Here is a 21217-nt window from a genome sequence, read left to right on the forward strand (position 1 = left end):
CACACCCATATAACCGCTTCAACACCTGTGGCTTCCCCAAAGAATCCTGGGAGCTGTAGTTGAAGTAGTATAATAGTGCTTTAAATGTATGATGTCTATGTGACCCATAGTTCAGAGGCAGAGTACATGTTTTACATGTAGAAGATCCCAGGTTCAAGTTCAATCCCTGGCATCTCCAGGTAAAAGGATCAGGTAACAGATGATGGGGAAATAACCTCTGCTTGTGTCCCTGGAGAGCCGATACAGTCAGAGACAATTGGTCCAGCCTGCTATAAAGCAGCTTTCTATGTTCTTAAGAAGCCATGGAGAGAAACTAGCCCATGACTGCTGGAAATCTTTTTCATCCACAGAACTAGAAACTTAATTTTTAAAAATTGAAAGTTAATCTGATACCACATTTTGGGTTTTCTGTGCTCTACTAGACTCTTGGCATATGCATAGTCCTTTGTATCGATTGACTGAGGACTGATTCTGGGCATGTCTGCATCAGTCTTTTGATTCTGAGGCATGTGCAGTCATTTCCTTCATCCACACTGCTGTGAGCTGGACCAGCTGTGTGGCTGCTTGCAGGGTGTGCTGATTAGGTCCATAGATCAAATTTCAGCAGCCAATTACAACTGCAGCTTTTTGAGCAGTCACTGCTGAGTCCTAAAATCAGATTTGCACTGAATTCAGTGCATGATATCAGCAATGTCACTAGTGCCTCAGCACAGGGCAGGGCAGCTGGAAGTTGCCATGGGTTGTTGAAAAGTGTTGACTTAAATCCCAGACTTAGAATCTGAGAGCTAAGCTCTGCCATCTTTAGTCACTGGACACAAATGAACTTAATGGCGCCTCTGTGGAAGGATCCCATAGGTATGACCCAGAATCCTGGACAGAGTGGGGGTGGGGGACAGTAAAAATGTTTGAGTTTTAACATATGGTATTGTGTTAGTTCAGTTAAAATGCCTGCTGGAGTTTACTTGCTGTATTTATTTAACTGAATGTGGCATTGTTGTTTTAAATACTGTAATACACCTTGAGACCATGGATGCCGGATGGGCTAAAAATATTCTGAATGAAATGCATGAAACAATAAATAAATATTGCTAATGTGACCATTACCTATGGGTAAGTCATCGGCATGCTGACTTCTTGGACTACCTGGTAGTGTGCATCTAGCACTGTGCACCAGATTCAATTTCTGTTTCACCACCTGGAAGGCAAGTTAAGAGTGTTTGCCAGAGCTTGTTTAAAGCTGAATCCTTGGTGCACAGCTCTGGATGAGTATGACCAGTCGGTTGCATTCTGGGGACTGACATGTGCAAAACATTTCAGATTATTTTCCTGTGGCTACTACATTCCCAGTGGTTGTGTGAACAGGCCCTATGTCAGCCTTGAGTGTTTGCTGGATGGTGTCGAATCATGTGCTCCCTCTCTCTTTTAAGTTCTCTACTTCTTGGCAGCACAGTGTCTAACTTGGAGCCCTTGTTGACAAAACAGCTTGCACTGGAAGCGTTTACTGGAATCGTCTGCTTGAAAGGATTCTTCCTCTTGACAGTGCCCAGGAGTGCAGTTAAAAGCCGAGCAAACACTGCACAATCTTGGCAGGGCTGGTGGGAATGGCCAAGAGTCCTGCTGGACGAGTTTCTTTAGACACCCATGCAGCACACTGAACAGAAACTCAAATTCTCTCACAGCGATTCACTTCTAGAACGATTAGTGCTGGAGCTCTGCACATGCTCAGAGGCTCTCTTCATCACTACTTTCCAGGCTGAGAGCTGGCACTGAGCATCATTTCTGGGCATCACTCATGGGACTCATTTATTCAGGATTGTCCCTTGTAGTGCAAAATCCCACCATTAGATGTGCTGGAACAGACTGCATTTGTAGTCTTTGGGTTTTTTAAATTATTATTTTATATATCGCTTAATGCCAAAATAGGCATTATAAACCAGCAAGGATAATTTGGGACCCTTCAGTAGTATTCACAATGTACAGTTGCCCATCATGTGGTGAAGAGTGGAGCCATTCTTCCTGGCCTCATCCACACTGTCCCAGCCCTAGCCCCCAGTATCTGTACATGGAGAGGAAAGGTCTATAGAGCATCTAGGTTCCCCATGGATTTAGAATCCTGCAAGATCAGGGTCCTAATTTTTCTGGGGCCCTACATTATTATTTATTCAATGCATTTTTATCTCACTCATCAACCAAAAAAGGCTCCAAGAAGTGGCTTAAAGATCAGTAAAAAAAAAAAAAAAGATAGCCCCTGTTCTCAGGTTTACAATCTAAAAAGAGATGATGCAAAAGAAAAATGGATTGGGAGGGAGGAGGAAATAATCAACTCAGGCACATGTTCTTTGTTATAAGTTCTTCTAATGACCAGCTGTGTGGAAAAGCTCAAGGAGAAGTACCAAAAGTCAGACTTTGGCTTAACGTTGTGTGTAAACAAGGCCATTTTTTCAATTGGCTTCCATCTTCTGATTACCATCTTTGTTTTAGTCAAGAGCATTGTTAGATTAAACCATCATGCCAAGTATGTATACTAAAATGAAATTGAAAGCAACAGTTTGGGGTCATTTGGTTTCTAAACATAGAGCATAGATGCACATATATGAATATTATGTAATATAGTTAGATATACATATATACGGGTGTCCATATCTATATCTCCTTTTACATTAGATATGTAAAAACAAAGCAATCTTAAGTATTCCACTATGTTTTGACTTAACTATAATGTTATAATAAATGGGAAATTTAGGTAAATTGGTACTACCTGATTAGTGATTGGTCTGATTCCTTATGAAACGAAGCTATGAAATTATGCTCCATTAATTTCTTTCTGCATGTACCAGTTTGGGAGAGAGTACTTTCTTTTCCATTAAACAGTGCAACATCGTAGTGCTCTTATCAAGATGGTAATCTCTCCGAAAGCCATCTTCTTTATTATTCCATTAGAAAATTAGCTTTAAAAAAATAAAAGCATGGATCTTCAAAAATAAGCATAAAGCCTGCCTGTGATTCTTTTCAAGTAAATTGGTGAAGCAGAAAGTTTTTCCAATGGGTGATTGTAGGCAGAAGCAGACGCAGTCAGTGAGAGCAAGCTGTTGTTGTTTTTTCAATCTGATCCTATGTCTGGACCTTTGAATTAGGGCATGTCTGTGCAACGATATTTCTGCTTGCTTCCCACTGATGGCCTTTCCAAACTTTGGGCATTCTTGCACTCAGACTGTGACCCAAGAAAGGGACCAGTGGGGTTCCATCTGGCCCTATGTAACTTTGGCCTCTGGCTTGATACAGATTTCCCTCGTTTTCCCTGTTCTTTAACCATGCTTTCATGTTCATCAATTCAAAGCTAACTGTAGTTAATGTTAACCAGGTTCCTTCTCAACCAAGGTTTCTACAACCTGGTTAAGATGGGAATCTTGATTAGCATTAAGTGTGTTTTATGTCAGTGCAGACATAGTGCTAGACCAGGGGTGGGCAATGTGCGACCCTCAGCCTAATTTTAAAAACCTGTTTGCAAGTGAATGTTCTGACCTCTGGTAAGAGCAATTTAGCTGTCCCTTAGCAGCCTCCTGGCAGCTTCCTGGGGGAGTGGAAGTGGTGGGCGGGGAGAGAGAGAAGCCCTATTTGCACAACATAGTAAGCTGAACTATGGCTTAAAGGGACTCCACAAATGTGTGGGCTGCCTTGCTCCTCCCTGGTCTTTTTTACTGCATGCCATGCTGAGAACAACCCATGGTTACAGCTTGTGGTGAGTGAGGATGAAGCCTCACTCCATCTTGGGAGCCTACAGATTCACACAGTCCCAGTAAGCCACAGTGTGGATTACCATGTCATGCAGTCTAGGGCCTGAGAGAAAGAGAAAGAGAAAGAGAAAGAAAAAGATGGCTCAGAGAGAGAGAGAGAGAGAGAGAGCTATGGGTGGCCTCTCTTGCATGAGGCGTTTCTGTCCATCCTTTTGCCTTCAGACATATGCTTGGCTGGGACACAGGACAGGGTCTTTTCAGTAATGGCATCAAATGGGTGGCCGCCTGGCATGCAACCCCCAACAAATTACCCTTAAGGGAATGTGTGGCCCTTATCTGAAAAAAGGTTTGCCCACCCCAATGCTAGAACATGATAAATGCTGACAACAAAGTGTGTGTGTGTGTGTGTGTGTGTGTATAGATGCATACAGGAAAGGGGAAGAGAGAGGGGAAGTAATATGGAAAGCCACATCATATTGTTGGTCTTTGATTCACCCTAAGTTAACAGAATGGCAGTATTATTTCTGCACAAGGCTGTTGAGGGCAGCTGTAAATAAAGAGAAGTCTTTAGTGAATTGTGCCCATTCATCATTGGTGCATGCTTTTGAAAGTGCACCCAATGATTGCTAAGGTGCTTTAAAAAAAGACTTTGCAGTATCAGTTGGGTAATACTATTTTTTCTGATGAATATCTTTTTAAATGTATGGAATAATGTGTTTATTTTAAATCTGTTTATTCCCAGATGTGAAGAAGTTGGCGTCTTGTGAAAATTAACACTAGTATGCATTCCAGGCTGAAACTGGGGTTTTCAGATACCAATGTGTAATTAAAGTATCAATATTAAGTAGGCCAGTTCTTTTTGCTTTCTTTTATTGTTGCATCTTTTGGATGGTTTTTTTTTTTAAACTTGTTTTCTTATTCTGCCTAGGATTAGATGTGCTATTGAAATATGCACGTGTTTTTGTGAAATTGCAAGGAAAAGTCTATTTGGGTAGCCTTGCATTTATTTATATTTGCCTGTGTTTTTTTTTAATGTGCAGTAAAAACCGGCTTGTGGCTATAGTTCCGAGTGATGGTCCGTTCAATACCAGGAGAGCCTACACAAGTGAAGATGAAGCTTGGAAATCTTATCTGGAGAATCCGTTAACAGCAGCTACTAAGGCTATGATGAGCATCAATGGGGATGAGGACAGTGCAGCTGCTCTTGGATTATTATACGATTATTATAAGGTAGGGAGTCCAAAGGAGTGTTAATTAAGTTACACTGGCTTCTAGCTGAATTCAAGTTGCTGCTCTATTACCTATAAAGCCCTCAATAGCTTGGGGCCAGTTTATTTGAAGAACTGTCTCCTTCTGCATGAATATGCCCACCCTTTATGGTTGCCATCTGAGGCATTTCTCTCTATCCTTTGGTCTTCGGAAGTATGCTTGGCTGGGGCACGGGACAGGGCCTTTTCAGTAATGGCACCAAGGTTGTAGAATGTCCTTCTTCTGTAGACCTGGTTAACTCCCTTTTTTGTAGCCATTAGGTGGCTAACCTGTGGCCCTCCAGATGTTGTTGGGCTACAGCTCCCATCATCCCTGACCATTGGCCTTGTTGGTGGGACTGACAACAGTTAGAGTCTAACAGCATCTGAAGAGGCACAAGTTAGCCATTTCTGCTTTAGGCAAATAGTTAATAATGTTTTTATTTTGCTAGGGGCTTTGGTGTTGTCTCCTTGATGCTCCGGTTGGTTTTAGTGTTGCTTGGGTTTTTAGTTCTTATGTTTTGTTTTACTTTGTTTTTGATATCTTTTATTCTGTGATTTTATTGTGTGCCTTGTGTGTGTTTAAGCTCCCTTGAGTGCTCTTTTGTCCAAAAGATGGGACAGAAATTCTTAAATAAATAAATACTAAAGTTTGGACATTTTGCTTACAAACTGGAAAACATTTTCCTTCTTTTCTTTTATGCGTGAGTGCCAAGTTGCATGGGATGCTACATCTGTCTAAAAAAAAGGATGTTTTTACTTTAAAAAACAGCCACTGGGGGCAGATCAGGATCATAGTGCATTGGGGGCGGGCTTAACCCTTTCCTCCTGTGCTACAGTCCCAATAATTGAAATTGTAGTTTAGCTTGGAAACTTCCACTGATATCAAAGGGAATCTCCATTCCACACCAAATATGAATTGGGGTGTGAGTTTCCGCAGCACAGGAGGAAAGGGTTAAAATTGTCTCCCTATGTGCCATTGTTACAGTCTAATCCTCCCCTCCCCCAGTGGCTAGTATTTGAAGTAAAGAGAAGGGAAAAAACTACAAAATTTCAAAAGATGTGTCTAGTGTCAGTTGTTCCTGAAACTGTAAGCAAATATCTTGTACCACCTTGATTTTTAAATTTAGTAGGTCACCAGGCACTAAATAAGATTGCTTTGATAGTCAAATCTTGCCCGCTACTGGCCAGCCAGCTAATCTGTGTCCTGCATAATCAAGAGTAATCTTACCATCCTTGTAGTCTTACCAGCCTTGGTGAAGCATTCAGTTTTTGCAAATAAACTCTACTATCATAATCACATAATGTGAATTCTGCTGTTTCAGGTTCCTAGAGATAAAAGACTGTTGTCTGTTAACAAAGTGAATGATAATCAAGAAGATCAAGATAAAAGGTACAGTATTATTATTGTTAGTAGTAGTATTAATTTGAAGAGTACACCAATAAACTGTTTCTAAGGGAACAATATGTCTGGATATGAACAAAAAAGTAGCAGGATGGCTTGTGGTCAGGGCTGGGGGCAATGGCCAACATAGTTGGCCACCTGCTAAGGGCCTACACCCCAGTAGGGGTCCACTCACGAGAGCCTCCTGGGCCTGGCTGTCACTATATTGTTAATATTTATTTCATTTATGAATTGCTTCCTATGAAACATCTCAAAGCAATTTTCACAGTACAGTAAAAACATTCACAAAACAACTGCATATGTAAAATTTCAAATCCAGTAACAATTATCAACTAGGATAACAATCTCCATTTAGAAGGCTTGTTGAAAGGTAAAAGTTTTCAACAGGCGCCAACAAGACAATAGAGAAATTGCCTGTCTGATATATAACAGGAGGAAATCCCAAAGGATAAGTGCACAAAATGCCCGATTCCAGCATTGTGCAGAATGAACCTCCTGATAAGACGGAATCTGCAGGGCGTCCTCTTCTGCAGAGTACAGTAATTGATTGGGTATATGCAGGGTGAGACTTATTCTGACCCCAGGTTGTATAGGGCTTTGTGGATCAGTACCAGCATCGTGAATTTAGCACAGTAGCTAATTGGCAGCTGTAGTATCCTGTTTGTTCACCTGCCTCTCACTCTGGTCCAGAGAGGAGTTGAACAAGCAACAGCAGCAGTGGTGGGGAGGAAGAGGAGCTGCCACGGCCTCTTGCTCATTGGCTCTTCCTGGCAAGCAAGCAGGTAGTAGAAATGATGAGGCAGGGGAGCAGCAGGAGCACTAGCTGGCAACAGTGGCATTGAGAATAGCCGCTGAGGGAAGGGCATTGAGGGTGTCTGGCCCATGGGCCTTCCAAAACCTGGAGCCAGCAGTGCTTGTGGTGTTCTTCCTTCTCTCATCCCTGCTTCCAAAAAACATCACGAAAGATACTGCTAAGGAAAACAGCCATGTCACATAGCTAAAAATAAAATCGGCCAAGGAGCCGACAAGCAGAAGAAATTGTCAGAGTGTCAATCCATAGTGTTGGTGCTATGGAAGACTGCAACCAAAGCAGCTGCTGTCCCAATTTACTCTGTTGTCAAGTCCACAAGCATTTCTCTTGGCTCATAGCCTCGGACGCTGTGAGAAGACCATATGTCAAAGCTTTTGTCTGCAATTCTTAGAACTATCACGTAGGAGTAGGTCTTGTTAAAGAAGTAAGCCTTGTTGAAACCAATGGGACTTACGAGTGAATGTTGAGCTTCAACATTCTTTATTGTTTAAGCTAAATGCAGATGGTTCTGCTTCCAAATAATTGTGGTAATGTTTTTTAAAAGCCTTTATGTACCATGATTTTTTCTAAAAAATACTATATTACTCTATTTCAAAATCTGTGGTGCAAAAACTCCATGTAAATATAATCATAGGCAAAACAATGGTTTAGATCCTAAAGTAAGTTAACTTAAAGAAGTTTATGCAAGAGAGGTTTCCCATCTCCTCCTCTGTGGCACCCCCCCATTCCCCCAAAGCCCTCTTTAGAGGGTCAGGAGCCCACCTGAACACTGTAGGGTTGAGAGAAATGGAGGGATGCTGGGGCAGAGAAGATTAGTCCAAAATTGTCCAACCTCCACCCAGGATATATTTTTGCCAGCAGTCCCTCCCCCCACTGCATCCTGCATTGTTCAGAGGGCCCAACCTTCTGGAGAGGGTTTTCGGGGTGCGAGGAGGTTGCAGGAGGGAGGAAGGAAAGGGATGCAAAACTCTTTTCCCATGAGCTTCTGTAAGTAACCTTATCTTAGGCTCCAAGCCAATCAGTTTAATAATACACAACTTTATACATTAATAACTACAGTAGGGCTCCACTCATACAGCGGGTTACGTTCCAGACCTCTGCCTAAAAGTGAAACCCGCCGAAAAGCGGAACTCTGTCAATAAAATGGTGCCTGACGCCTGAAAAACACTGTAAAAGCAGAACAAGCGCCGTATGAGTGGGGCCTTACTCTAATTGAAAGCCGCTGTATTAGCAGAACACCGAAAAGTGGGCTGCTGAAAAGCGGGGCCCTACTGTATAACGAACCAGATTATTTAGGTTTTTTAAAATTTATTTAAGGTATTTGTATACTTCCTTCATAATATTTGTCTCTGGGTGGTTTGCAATGGAATTAAAAGTAGTAATACTCCCATATAAAGCCAAAACAATATAAACATAAAACAGAAAAGTGGAATATTTATATCCCAGCTTCCTTTCAGTTAGCTCATGGTGGCATACATGGTTCTCCCCCTTCACATAACAACCCTATAAAGTAGATTAGGCTGAGAAAGAGTGTGACTGGCCCCAGGTCACACAATAAGCTTCATGGCCAATTGGGGATTTGAACCTGGGTTCCCCTAATCCTAGTCCAACACTCTAAGCACTGTACCACACTGGTTAAGTGTAATTATAAAACTCAGTTCATGATCTTTTGTTCACTTTTCTTTCTTCAGAAATTGTCTTACCACCAGTGAAACTCAGAGCAACTTGGGCAGCGGTGGTGAAAACCGAGTGCAGGTCTTGAAAACCGTGCCAGTAAACCTTTCTTTAAATCAGGAGCAGCTGGAGACTTCCAAAAGGGAGCAGTTCAGTTCGAGCGTATCTGGAAGCCCAACTTCCATTTCTGTGACAGGAGTTATGGTGGTGAAAGCAGAAGACTACACCCCTGTTTACATGCCTCCATCGGTGCATTATGCAAGAGGAGAAAATGAAGAGCACCGGGGGGTTATATTTGAACATGCACATTATGAAGTGGCCAGCATCACACCCCATTCAACCTATCTGAAAGATGACCAGCGCAGTACTCCTGATAGTACTTACAGTGAAACTTTTAAAGATGGAGGGGCAGAGGTATGTCTGACAGTTAAGAGCCAGTGTGGTGAAGCAGGTAGAGTGTTGGACTAGGACCTGGGAGACCAGGGTTCAAATCCCCACTCAGCCATGAAGCTCACTGGGTGACCTTGGGCCAGTCCTAACCTCACAGGATTGTTGTGGGAATTCAGTGAAGAGGGGGAGAACTGTGTATGCTACCTTGAGCTCCTTGGAGAAAAGGTGATATAAATGCAATAAATAAATAAACTGGGCCACCATGATGTGGAAATACTGACAGTACAATGCTAACTTTGCCTATTCAGAAGTAAGTCCTATTGAATTCATTGGGGCTTACCCTCAGGTGAGCAGGACTGGAGCCTTACTTATTTATTTTTAACCTGTGTATCTCAGTTTTCCTCAAAAAAAAAAAAAAGCTCAGGGTGGCTCTCTCATTTTATCCCATATGATAACCCTGCAAGGTAGGTTCTGCTGAGAGGGAATTACTTGCCCAAGGCTACCCAGTGAGCTTCATGGCTAAGCAGGGATTTGAGGCAAAAGCTGCCCCAAACCAGTGCCAAACAAGAAGGATAATCCAATGGTGGCAATCTTTTGGAGGGTCTCCACCAGGTGCCGCACTCTCTGAGGTAAGGCAAGTGGTGATCAGAGAGGTGGTTGTGATTTTCAGTTAAATTGCCTCTATTTAAATAGACAGCAGATTTTTGGATGGGTTGGATTCACACTAAATTAGTTGAATCCGAGTGCCATTGAAATGATGGAGTTACTCATGACTTTAGTCCTATTGATGTCAGTAGGAACTAAGTGCAACTAACTTAGTCTATATACAACTTGTTGTTATAAAAACTGCAAATGGCAAGCTCCATCTTAAAAGTTGCATATTTTTGGCCTTCAGAAATATTGTTTTAGCCATATGCAAATATAATGGAAAAGTACATCATATGAGGAATCTTTTGACTGTTAAAACATGAATGATACAACTTTGTAAACTATTTTTTATGCATATTTTCTCTCTGTTTCTCAGAAATATCGCAGTGGATCTGTGGGGCCTGAGGAATACATTTATGAACAAACGGCCAAGTAAGTGACTGCAATAGACTGGATTGATGGTGGCTTCTGATTGGCCTCAGGTGATAATAGACGGCATGTAGGAGCTATCTTTGGTGGTCATTCTGTTATTCAGAAAACCGTGCTGCTTTCCTTTCTGCAGACACATTCCATGTTTTCTACCCATGTATCTCTCAACCAGTGGTGAAGGAATCAACGTTGTTAGGGTGCTGCTGCTTCATCTAATACAGGCATAGAGAACCTTTGGCCCTCCAGATGTTGCTGAACTACAACTTCCATCATCCCTGTTTACTGAGGCAGTATCTGGAGGGCCAAAGGTTCCCTACAACTGAATGAACAGAAGACTGAACTTTGGCTGGTGTTAGATATAATGCTGAAAACCCGGCAAGATGAAGTCTACAGCATGTTGTAATAGTGGCCATCACCGGTTCATTTAATATTTATTTATTTAATATTTATAGCCCACCCTTCATCAGTATAGATGCTAGTGCAGGATACAGGATAAAATAAAATAAGCAAACAACATGTAGATAAACAACAATAAAACCATAGAACAAGTTTATAAAAAAACAGAGGCAACTAAAAATGACAAAGCAGGCTAAAACAGTTACAAAGTTAAGAACATTTAAAATGCCTTAGCAAACAGGTTTTAACTTGGTGCCAAAATGCTAACAATGTTGACACCTGTTGGGATTGTAAGCAGAAGGCATTCCACAAGCAGGGGACACCATGAAGAAGGCTCTGTCCTGCATCACCAGGTGTTTTTTCTAGCACTGAAATATGGAGAAGCATCTACTCCAAAGATCCTAAGGCACAGGCAGGTTCATATAAGGGAGAGGTGCTCCTTCAATCACATAATTGTGCCAAATAACAAGACAAAGCATGAATGGGATAGGGCTGGCTCCAAAGGGTGGCCAGATGGGGCCCTGGCTGAGGGCCCCTGGGGCTACAGGGGCCCCTGAGGGACCACTCCGCTCCCCTTCCATGGTTCACGGCAGAATTGGTGCTGCAGATCACAGGGTGAGAGTTTCGGAGCCCCCGCCATTCCCTCGTTCAACCTACCTTTCTCAGTTGTGTTTTGTGGCTGTCCATGGTTAGCACGCAGGGCTGCCCTTAACCAAGATGGTGGCCGAGGTTTCCCTAAGGGGCTGAAGCCTCTGCCGCCATCTTGGTTGATGGCATGCATGCCTGCTATGCACGTGCATCCCTGCCATTAGCCAAGATGGCGGCAGAGGCGTCAGCCCCTTAGGGAAACCTTGGCCACCATCTTGGTTAAGGGTAGCCCTGCGCGTGCAATGTGCGCAGCCGCAAAACACAGCCTGGGGCCGGCCTTGTCCATGAGACATCTTCCAACCACAGGGACAAGACTGCCACTGTAGGGGCAGGAGATCAGGGTTACATGTGAGCAAAAGTCTCAGCTTTGCTTTTTTAAAATTTACTAATTTAAACTTAGAAAACTTTGAAAACACATCTTTTTAAGAGGGTTTTCCCTTAAGGGTGACTCAGCCATTTTATATGGTATGCTAAACAGTATTTGTATAATTTGATGCTTTTACAATCTGCTTTTTAGATTGTCATGTATATATTTATTTTTAGTATATAAGTTGCCTTTTGATATTTTTGTTCACCGCTTCAGAAACAGTTGTTGGGAGGTGGTTTATAAATCTTTACATTTATTACCTGCCTTTCACCCAGAGGTCCCAGGGCGGGTTTCAACAATTTAAAAACATATAATTAAAAACAGTTAAAAACATCCCAAACAACATCACAGGAAAAAAAGGGATGGGGGTCCTAAAAATATACATCTCAGGCCAGGATAAAGGCCAGGATAAAGAGGTGCGCCTTCAGCATTTGCTGAAAGTTGTATAATGAAATTGCCAGATGCACCTTGGTGGGGAGGGAGTTCCATAGCTTAGGGGCTGCCACAGAGAATGCCCTCTGGGGTCCCCCCAAACCTCTGGGGGGGGTGGAACTACCAAAAGAGCCGCCTCTGCTGATCTCAACACCTGAGAGGGTCTGCAGGGAAGGAGGTGGTCTTTCAGATATTTGGGACCTAAGTCGTTTAGGGCTTTAAACACTAATGTGAGGACTTTGAGCTGGGCCTGGAAATGAACTAGCAACACATACACAGACACCTCCCCCCCACGATTTGGGGAAGGGGGTGTGGTATGTTTGCTTTGTGGCTAATAAATCCTCCCAACAGTCCCATTGTAGGAACCTCTTGGAAATCTGTATAAACCCAAACTCTGACACTAAGTACAGTGGCAGTTACCTAGAGCGTTTATTTTTGTCACCCTTTTATCTTCCCTTTCCTCCAAGGGTCAAAGAGCTGTGCTTTTTAGTCTTGCATTCCTATGAGGTAAATTAAGGTGAGAGAGGGGGTCAGCTACTAGTTCAAGGTCACCAGCTGAGCTTCATATCCAATTGTGGATGGAGCTGAACCTGCATTTTCTGTGTTCGAGCCTAGCATGGTAGCCACAGTGCCATGCTAGTTTTTGGTTCCATACAAAATACAGAGCAGGTATGGATTATCCAGCTGGTCTAATAACTGCCTTTTAGATCATAAGGGCTTTATTATTAATTTTGTTGGTGTTGTGTTCTTACTTTCTTTATGCAGCAGCACATTTCGGTATACTTTGGAAGCTACCAAATCCCTGCGTCAGAAGCAAGGAGAAGGACCAATGACCTACTTAAACAAAGGGCAGTTTTATGCCATAACACTGAGCGAGACTGGAGACAATAAATGCTTCAGACATCCAATCAGCAAAGTCAGGGTACGGCTGGTCTTTATGATATACTGATTTAGTAATGACTGTTTGTGTGTGCATGTACTTTCTTTCTGTCTTTCACTACCTCAGGATATAATTTGTTGAAAAGACCACCATTTTAATGGAAGATGAAGCTCATTTCTGTCCAAAAGAGTTACAAGGCAGGTAGCTGAAGCAGGTAGTATCTTCTGGGTTTTTTTTATTTTTTAAAAAAACCCACTGAATTCCAAGAACTGCTAGGTTATTTCAGTTTCCATTTATTTATTTATTTGAAATAGAACATCGTTCAGTTCTCCCAGTGCAGCTCATATAAAGAGCAAAACAATAACAAGAAGACACGGTATTTAAAAATCCAAAAAAAGCAACAAAGTCAGTGCAAGAGGATTTTAAAAAACAGCAGGACTACAAAAGCATCTATTAAAATCAATTTGATTGCATGCTGGAAAACCTGCCTCTGGCACAAATTGTTTCAGAGCCCATGGGGAATTTCTGCATCTACATGCTTCAGTACCAGTGCGCACTTTGCGTGGACAAGGTCAATCCCTAATGCTACGAACACTCAAAAGAGCTAATAATATGTTAGGATGATGATGATGATAATGATGATGATATCTTCACTCTAAAAGGACATGATAAGGGAGCGAAGCTAGATGTGACCTAAGAGATCTTTAAATAGGTTCTCTGTGTTTCATTTTTTTTCTCTTTTAAAAATAAATTTTAATTGCTTGGCACTTCAGCACTGGACGAGAGGGATTTAATCTTTTCTTTCCTGCATTGGAAAGCTGGCTGGATCAGGCCAGTGGTCTATCTAGTCCAGCATCCTGTTCTCATGGTGGCCAACCAGATGCTCATATAAAGCCCACAGGCAACACCTGGGTGGAACAGCCCTCTCCCCTCCTGCAGTTTCCATCAACTGATATTCAGATACATACTGCCTCCAACAATGGATGTAGAGTTAACCTCAGTGGAGAGAGTTAACCTCCCCTCTCCCAGTGCTTGAGCTCTCAAGCTGAATTAGTCCCACCCCAATGTCTTTTTTTAAAAAAAATACAGGTGATTGTATTCAAGGATCACCCACATCATGTCTAGTTTGGCGGTAACTTTCTTTTCTTTGCAAAAACTTTGACTTTCTTTTCAAAAAGCCTTTAATAACTGAATTGTTGATTTTCTATGAATACAAAGACAACAGACAGCCTATAAGAGACCTTATCCTAGTCTGCATCTGTGTTGGAATTACTTTTTTTAGATTTTTTAAAGCTTTTTTTGAAAGCTTTTTAAAAAGATGCTTTGTTTTAATACATTTTAAAGATGTTTTAGAGTGTTTTTAGTGTTTTTGTTTGCTGCTGTGGGCTCCTTCTAGGAGGCAGGGCGGAGTATAAATTTAATAAATAAAATAAAGAAGTTAACTCCATGCTTGCCCAACATTGCAAATGTCATACACATCTCCCTATACATCTCTGGACATGGAAGTCCAGTTATTTTTTTTTGCTTCAGAAAAATAAGAGCAAAATGTCATGGCTGAATGGCAAAACTCAAAATGTTTAAAGATTTATTTTTATTTTCATTCAAACGTAGTCATTCCCATCAGCCATCTGATGATTGTTCTGTGGTCTTTCCAGAGTGTGATCATGGTAGTGTTCAGTGAGGATAAAAACCGTGACGAACAGCTGAAGCATTGGAAATACTGGCATTCCCGGCAGCACACAGCAAAGCAAAGGGTCCTTGACATTGGTGAGTGAGTGAGCAGCCCTATGAACATCCATACTCCGTGGTGTTGTCTTGTTATGTTGGAGGTAGAGGAATAAGTACAGGCATCTCAAAAAGTTGATTTTGTTGTAGAGCAGAGATGGCCAACTGGTGGCTGGGGATGGGGGAGAAATTCGATTAAGTTCACATATAAAGACTTGTTAGGCAGAGTGGCAGTCTTGGAGGTTTCTTCTCTATCTGTCTTAACTCCATGCAAATCCAAGGTGGACTTGCATTCCAACACATTCCAAGACTAACCTACCAAATTTGAAACAATATGTGAACCAAAACACTGCTATCCTTCAAAATTTACACATCTCCAAATTTTGTAATGTAGTACACCAGCCTAGTGTTGTGTACAGAAAGGCATACACTAGTGTAGTCTGCCTAAAAAGGTATGTATTAGTAAAAATAACATAACAAAAATAAGAACATAACATAAGAACATAAGAAGAGCCTGCTGGATCAGGCCAGTGGCCCATCTAGTCCAGCATCCTGTTCTCACAGTGGCCAACCAGGTGCCTGGGGGAAGCCCGCAAGCAGGACCCGAGTGCAAGAACACTGTCCCCTCCTGAGGCTTCCAGCAACTGGTTTTCAGAAGCATGCTGCCTCTGACTAGGGTGGCAGAGCACAGCCATCATGGCTAGTAGCCATTGATAGCCCTGTCCTCCATGAATTTGTCTAATCTTCTTTGAAAGCCATCCAAGCTGGTGGCCATTACTGCATCTTGTGGGAGCAAATTCCATAGTTTAACTATGCGCTGAGTAAAGAAGTACTTCCTTTTGTCTGTCCTGAATCTTCCAACATTCAGCTTCTTTGAATGTCCACGAGTTCTAGTATTATGAGAGAGGGAGAAGAACTTTTCTCTATCCACTTTCTCAATGCCATGCATAATTTTATACACTTCTATCATGTCACCTCTGACCCACCTTTTCTCTAAACTAAAAAGCCCCAAATGCTGCAACCTTTCCTCATAAGGGAGTCGCTCCATCCCCTTGATCATTCTGGTTGCCCTCTTCTGAACCTTTTCCAACTCTAGAATATCCTTTTTGAGATGAGGCGACCAGAACTGTACACAGTATTCCAAATGCGGCCGCACCATAGATTTATACAACGGCATTATGATATCGGCTGTTTTATTTTCAATACCTTTCCTAATTATTGCTAGCATGGAATTTGCCTTTTTCACAGCTGCCGCACACTGGGTCGACATTTTCATCGTGCTGTCCACTACAACCCCGAGGTCTCTCTCCTGGTCGGTCACCGCCAGTTCAGACCCCATGAGCGTATATGTGAAATTCAGATTTTTTGCTCCAATGTGCATAATTTTACACTTGTTTATATTGAACTGCATTTGCCATTTTTCCGCCCATTCACTCAGTTTGGAGAGGTCTTTTTGGAGCTCTTCGCAATCCCTTTTTGTTTTAACAACCCTGAACAATTTAGTGTCGTCAGCAAACTTGGCCACTTCACAGCTCACTCCTAATTCTAGGTCATTAATGAACAAGTTGAAAAGTACAGGTCCCAATACCGATCCTTGAGGGACTCCACTTTCTACAGCCCTCCATTGGGAGAACTGTCTGTTTATTCCTACTCTCTGCTTTCTGCTTCTTAACCAATTCCTTATCCACAAGAGGACCTCTCCTCTTATTCCATGACTGCTAAGCTTCCTCAGAAGCCTTTGGTGAGGTACCTTGTCAAACGCTTTTTGAAAGTCTAAGTACACTATGTCCACTGGATCACCTCTATCTATATGCTTGTTGACACTCTCAAAGAATTCTAATAGGTTACTGAGACAGGACTTTCCCTTGCAGAAGCCATGCTGGCTCTGCTTCAGCAAGGCTTGTTCTTCTATGTGCTTAGTTAATCTAGCTTTAATCATACTTTCTACCAGTTTTCCAGGGACAGACATTAAGCTAACTGGCCTGTAATTTCCGGGATCCCCTCTGGATCCCTTTTTGAAGATTGGCGTTACATTTGCCACTTTCCAGTCCTCAGGCACGGAGGAGGACCCGAGGGACAAGTTACATATTTTAGTTAGCAGATCAGCAATTTCACCTTTGAGTTCTTTGAGAACTCTCGGGTGGATGCCATCCGGGCCCGGTGATTTGTCAGTTTTTATATTGTCCATTAAGCTTAGAACTTCCTCTCTCGTTACCACTATTTGTCTCAGTTCCTCAGGATCCCTTCCTGCAAATGTTAGTTCAGGTTCAGGGATCTGCCCTATATCTTCCACTGTGAAGACAGATGCAAAGAATTCATTTAGCTTCTCTGCAATCTCCTTATCGTTCTTTAGTACACCTTTGACTCCCTTATCATCCAAGGGTCCAATTGTCTCCCTAGATGGTCTCCTGCTTTGAATGTATTTATAGAATTTTTTGTTGTTGGTTTTTATGTTCTTAGCAATGTGCTCCTCAAATTCTTTTTTAGCATCCCTTATTGTCTTCTTGCATTTCTTTTGCCAGAGTTTGTGTTCTTTTTTATTTTCTTCATTCGGACAAGACTTCCATTTTCTGAAGGAAGACTTTTTGCCTCTAAGAGCTTCCTTGACTTTGCTCGTTAACCATGTTGGCATCTTCTTGGCCCTGGCGGTACCTTTTCTGATCTGCGGTATGCACTCCAGTTGAGCTTCTAATATAGTGTTTTTAAACAACTTCCAAGCATTTTCGAGTGATGTGACCCTCTGGACTCTGACCCTCTAATATAATATGCATTATATTAGTGGACATTGCTTTGCAAAAATGTCTATATTAGGCAAATTGCATATAAAATGTGTTTATTAGGAGAAACGACAAAAATGCTGATGAATTTTATGAGGATTTTTTTTAAAAAAATAGCAAATTGCCGCAGAAATCTGGAGAACTTAATTTAAGATTAGAAAAATGAAGGAACTGAGACAACTGAAATTGACAGAACCATCTTTACTGGTAGCCCATCAGTTTGGCATTGGACCACCCCAGACTGGTCACTGTGTGCAGCAGCGCTATACTAAAGTAGTTTCTAATCTTTTCATGAGATGCATCTTTAGCTCACAACATAGAACCCCCTTTTAATTAGTTGACCTTATATGCCTATCTCCTCTATTCTTGTCTCTTTCCTTTTCCCATTTTTCTCTCCATTCTCTTTTTTTAAATAAATAAATAAATCCATAAAGAAACGTGTAAGGAAAGTAGTGTTGCTGCTTTACATCGTGTTGTTGTAACCCAGATGTAGGTCCTGCCTTGTCCATTGAAGACCAGTGCTTCAATAGGTTTGTGTTTCTCAGGTTTTCCTAATGTTTGGATTGTGTTGTGTCTTCCTCCCACTTAAATTATTATCTCTTGCTCTAGCTTCAGGACAGTGGGCTATTAGCCCTTTCCCCATATTATCATTATTTTCCTCTGCAGAAATAGGCTCAGAATTGGGAAGCACTCTGGGTAATTAGCCATCATCAGCCTTTTCCCCTTTCCCATGCTCTTCCCTTTATGTGACCTCTCCCTCTCCTGTTCAGCAGAGTTGTACTTTCCCCTGCCCTTTCAGAGCAGAGAAGCCCCACTGTTCAGCTTGCCTAGCTGTTGGCACTAATCATGGCTCTTCCCCTTATTCATGGCAATCTTTAAATATTTGAAATATGTTGGCATCCTGTACCCTCCCCCCCCGTCTGTATATGTATCAGGTGTAATCAGCCTTTCCTTTCATAACTTTTCTCCATAATCTTTTGTCACATTTTAACTCTCACGTGGAGTGACTTAAACTGAACACGTCATACCGAGGACTGTCTAGTGTGCTTCAGAGCAGTACCACTTAAGTAAATGTTTGGGTCTTGGATAGCGTTTTCATGTTGATGCAATGCAAAACTGCTGCCCATGAGAACTAAATGTGTGTCTTTTGTGTCTTTACATACAATATTACCTGTGATATCTATGTGTGAATTTGGAGATGAGGGATTTTGCAAACAGAGGCAAGGATAAGACACCCAAAGGTCTGATCTGTATTGCTCCACAGATTTAAACTGATTTTGGCTGCAATCCTATACACACTTACCTGCCAGTAAGTCCCATCGACCACATTAGGGCTGAGTAGACACACAATGTTAATTGTTATTCCTCCTCTCCAGGGAATCCTTGGGACATGTAATTCTAAAACAAGTAGCATGGTAACCAAACTAAAAAAAGAAAATGCACCCAAAACCCAAACGCGTATGTACTCATATGTATATGTATAACATATTGCGATAACGGCAGTTAATCCCCGCCAGAAACACCCCCAAGGGGTTTCTTGTAAAGATTTGTACCTCTAATCTTGGGGTTCTTCCAACTCTGCTGACACCTCCCTCTTGATTGTGTGTGGTGCCATTTTAACTATATAAAGAATGGCAGTTGAAGAATTAGCACTGTCAGCGTGTATGATGATATGGTATGCTGGCGTTCCTAATTCTGAAGTTTTGAGCATAGAGTTCTTAACAAAGAATTCTCGGCATTCTCACAAAAACATACAGTTCTCTGGATTCTTCAAAGGAAACCATGACAGCTAAACAAGTATAGATCTGATAAAAATGTCTAATGTATATATGGCCTTATTTTCAAGATTAAATGTTGTCTCTCCCAGGCAGACTTTCCCCAAGATGCATGTTGTATGAATCAGAAATATACAGAGTGGGTGTGGGTCTGATTTCCCACCCAATCTTGCTTAAGGTGACCCAAGTTTTTCACTGTGCCACACTAATTAAGACTCTAATTAACTCTACTTGGAGTCTATGCCAGTTTCATATGTGTTCCTTTAAAAGTCTGTCCCATCCAGTTTCCATATTAATTTGTGAGGGTTTTTTTTTAATGAGCATGAACATTATTTTCACATACTTAAACGTGCATTTGCTCACACAATATGCTGCCTTGAGCTCCTTTGGAGGGAAGATGCAGGATATAAAAATGTAATAATTAACAATACTTTATAAATGATGAAAACATCTCAAGGTGCTTACAACAAAATCCATTAAAATATGAAAATAACGAAAACATGAATTGAACATCATTTATAGTCAAGCACAAAATTTAATTTAAAAAGTCATGACAAAAGGCTGGCTTCAGTAGCCTGTGTGGTCTCAGTAAACAGGCAAATTTCAGGATGCATTTCTAAACTTTTTTCACACAAGATATGTGTTTTTATCCTGAAATACTCATTTTTATAATAATTTTGGTATGTTTTTGAGCTAAGAATAGCTTTGCAAAATTCTGCGAAGTGTGAAATCTGAACAGTAGGTGTATTCCAATCTGCACTTTAGTCTGGAAGGTATGGATCTAGTCAGTTCATAGTGGAGTTACAAAGAATTAATTTAACAAGAATCTCTTCTTCTGAATAAAAACTCTGAACTTAGATTCCTTTTCCTCTTCCTTCTCCTCCAAAAAGCCAAATCTCCCAACTGAAAATTCCACAGATCTCTGTGCCCTACAGTGTGTAAGACATTGTTTCACTTGTCCAGGCAACATCCAAACCCTTCGGAACAGGCATGCTGTTGAATACCTTCTGCTAAATCAGTCAGATTTCTTTCATGTGAATATAGTTGTGATTATTCTCTTGATTACAGCTCATTTGTGTTGTGTTTTTGTATTGTTTTCAAATTAAGGGGTGGAAAGAAAATGGGACAGAAAATTTCTATGTTAGGGGAGGGGGAAAACATTGCTATTCATAATCATGAGGTATCTTTTTCTATTGAAAACATATTTGTTTAATCAGTAAAACCACTGTGTTGACTACCAAGCAATGTTACTTATAATTTATTCTAAATGTGAATGTCTGAGTTTGTTTGTTTGAAAACACCACAAAATTTCCCCTAGTGACTTAGATCATTGTACAGGGACCTAGAATCCTTTTAAATCCAGCAGTGTGAATGAAGGTCAAAAAAGAACCTCAGGACAGAGGATATGAAACAGGCTCAGTACAGGCATAAAACGATCAGTCTCCAGATCGTGATTAGTAGATCAGGAATGTGCCATAGGCTCATATGACCTCTCCCCTTCACAACATGAATTCTCTCTTTACCTCTGTGGTTTGTAATAACTATGATGGCAACATTATATCTGCACAGATGCTATTCTGCCATCTCCACTTCCCCAGCCATGATGATGCTTTTTGCATCCTCTGTCCATGCTTCAGCTGGTGACATTACATCCTCTTCCTCTCTCCTTCCACAGTGTGTGGTGAAGTCCCACTTATCCAGCTGCCCACCAATAGTAGGCATTTATAGCAGCAGTGGAGAACCCTCAGCCCATGGACCTAATTACGCCTGCCATGGGTCCCAGTTTGGCCCACGAGACCATTCCTCACAAACCACACCCACCTGCCATCAAATGGTTGGCGGGTGTGGGGCAGGTACAGACATGGCTACAGAGAAACAA

At 41.6% G+C, this 21217-nt stretch overlaps 1 protein-coding gene across 1 annotated transcript in view; it reads left to right on the plus strand.

The window, feature by feature from the left end:
- GRHL2 (grainyhead like transcription factor 2) overlaps nt 1-21217 on the plus strand; it is a 112049-nt gene that overhangs the window by 20399 nt on the left and 70433 nt on the right. Inside the window, exons 2-7 of the mRNA XM_061604559.1 lie at nt 4775-4964; nt 6307-6374; nt 8889-9285; nt 10286-10341; nt 12947-13103; nt 14717-14828. Coding sequence (XP_061460543.1) covers nt 4775-4964; nt 6307-6374; nt 8889-9285; nt 10286-10341; nt 12947-13103; nt 14717-14828 — 980 coding nt within the window. The remainder of the gene's footprint in view (nt 1-4774; nt 4965-6306; nt 6375-8888; nt 9286-10285; nt 10342-12946; nt 13104-14716; nt 14829-21217) is intronic.

Source organism: Rhineura floridana, chromosome 1, assembly GCF_030035675.1.
Source record: "Rhineura floridana isolate rRhiFlo1 chromosome 1, rRhiFlo1.hap2, whole genome shotgun sequence".
Lineage (NCBI taxonomy): Eukaryota > Metazoa > Chordata > Lepidosauria > Squamata > Rhineuridae > Rhineura > Rhineura floridana.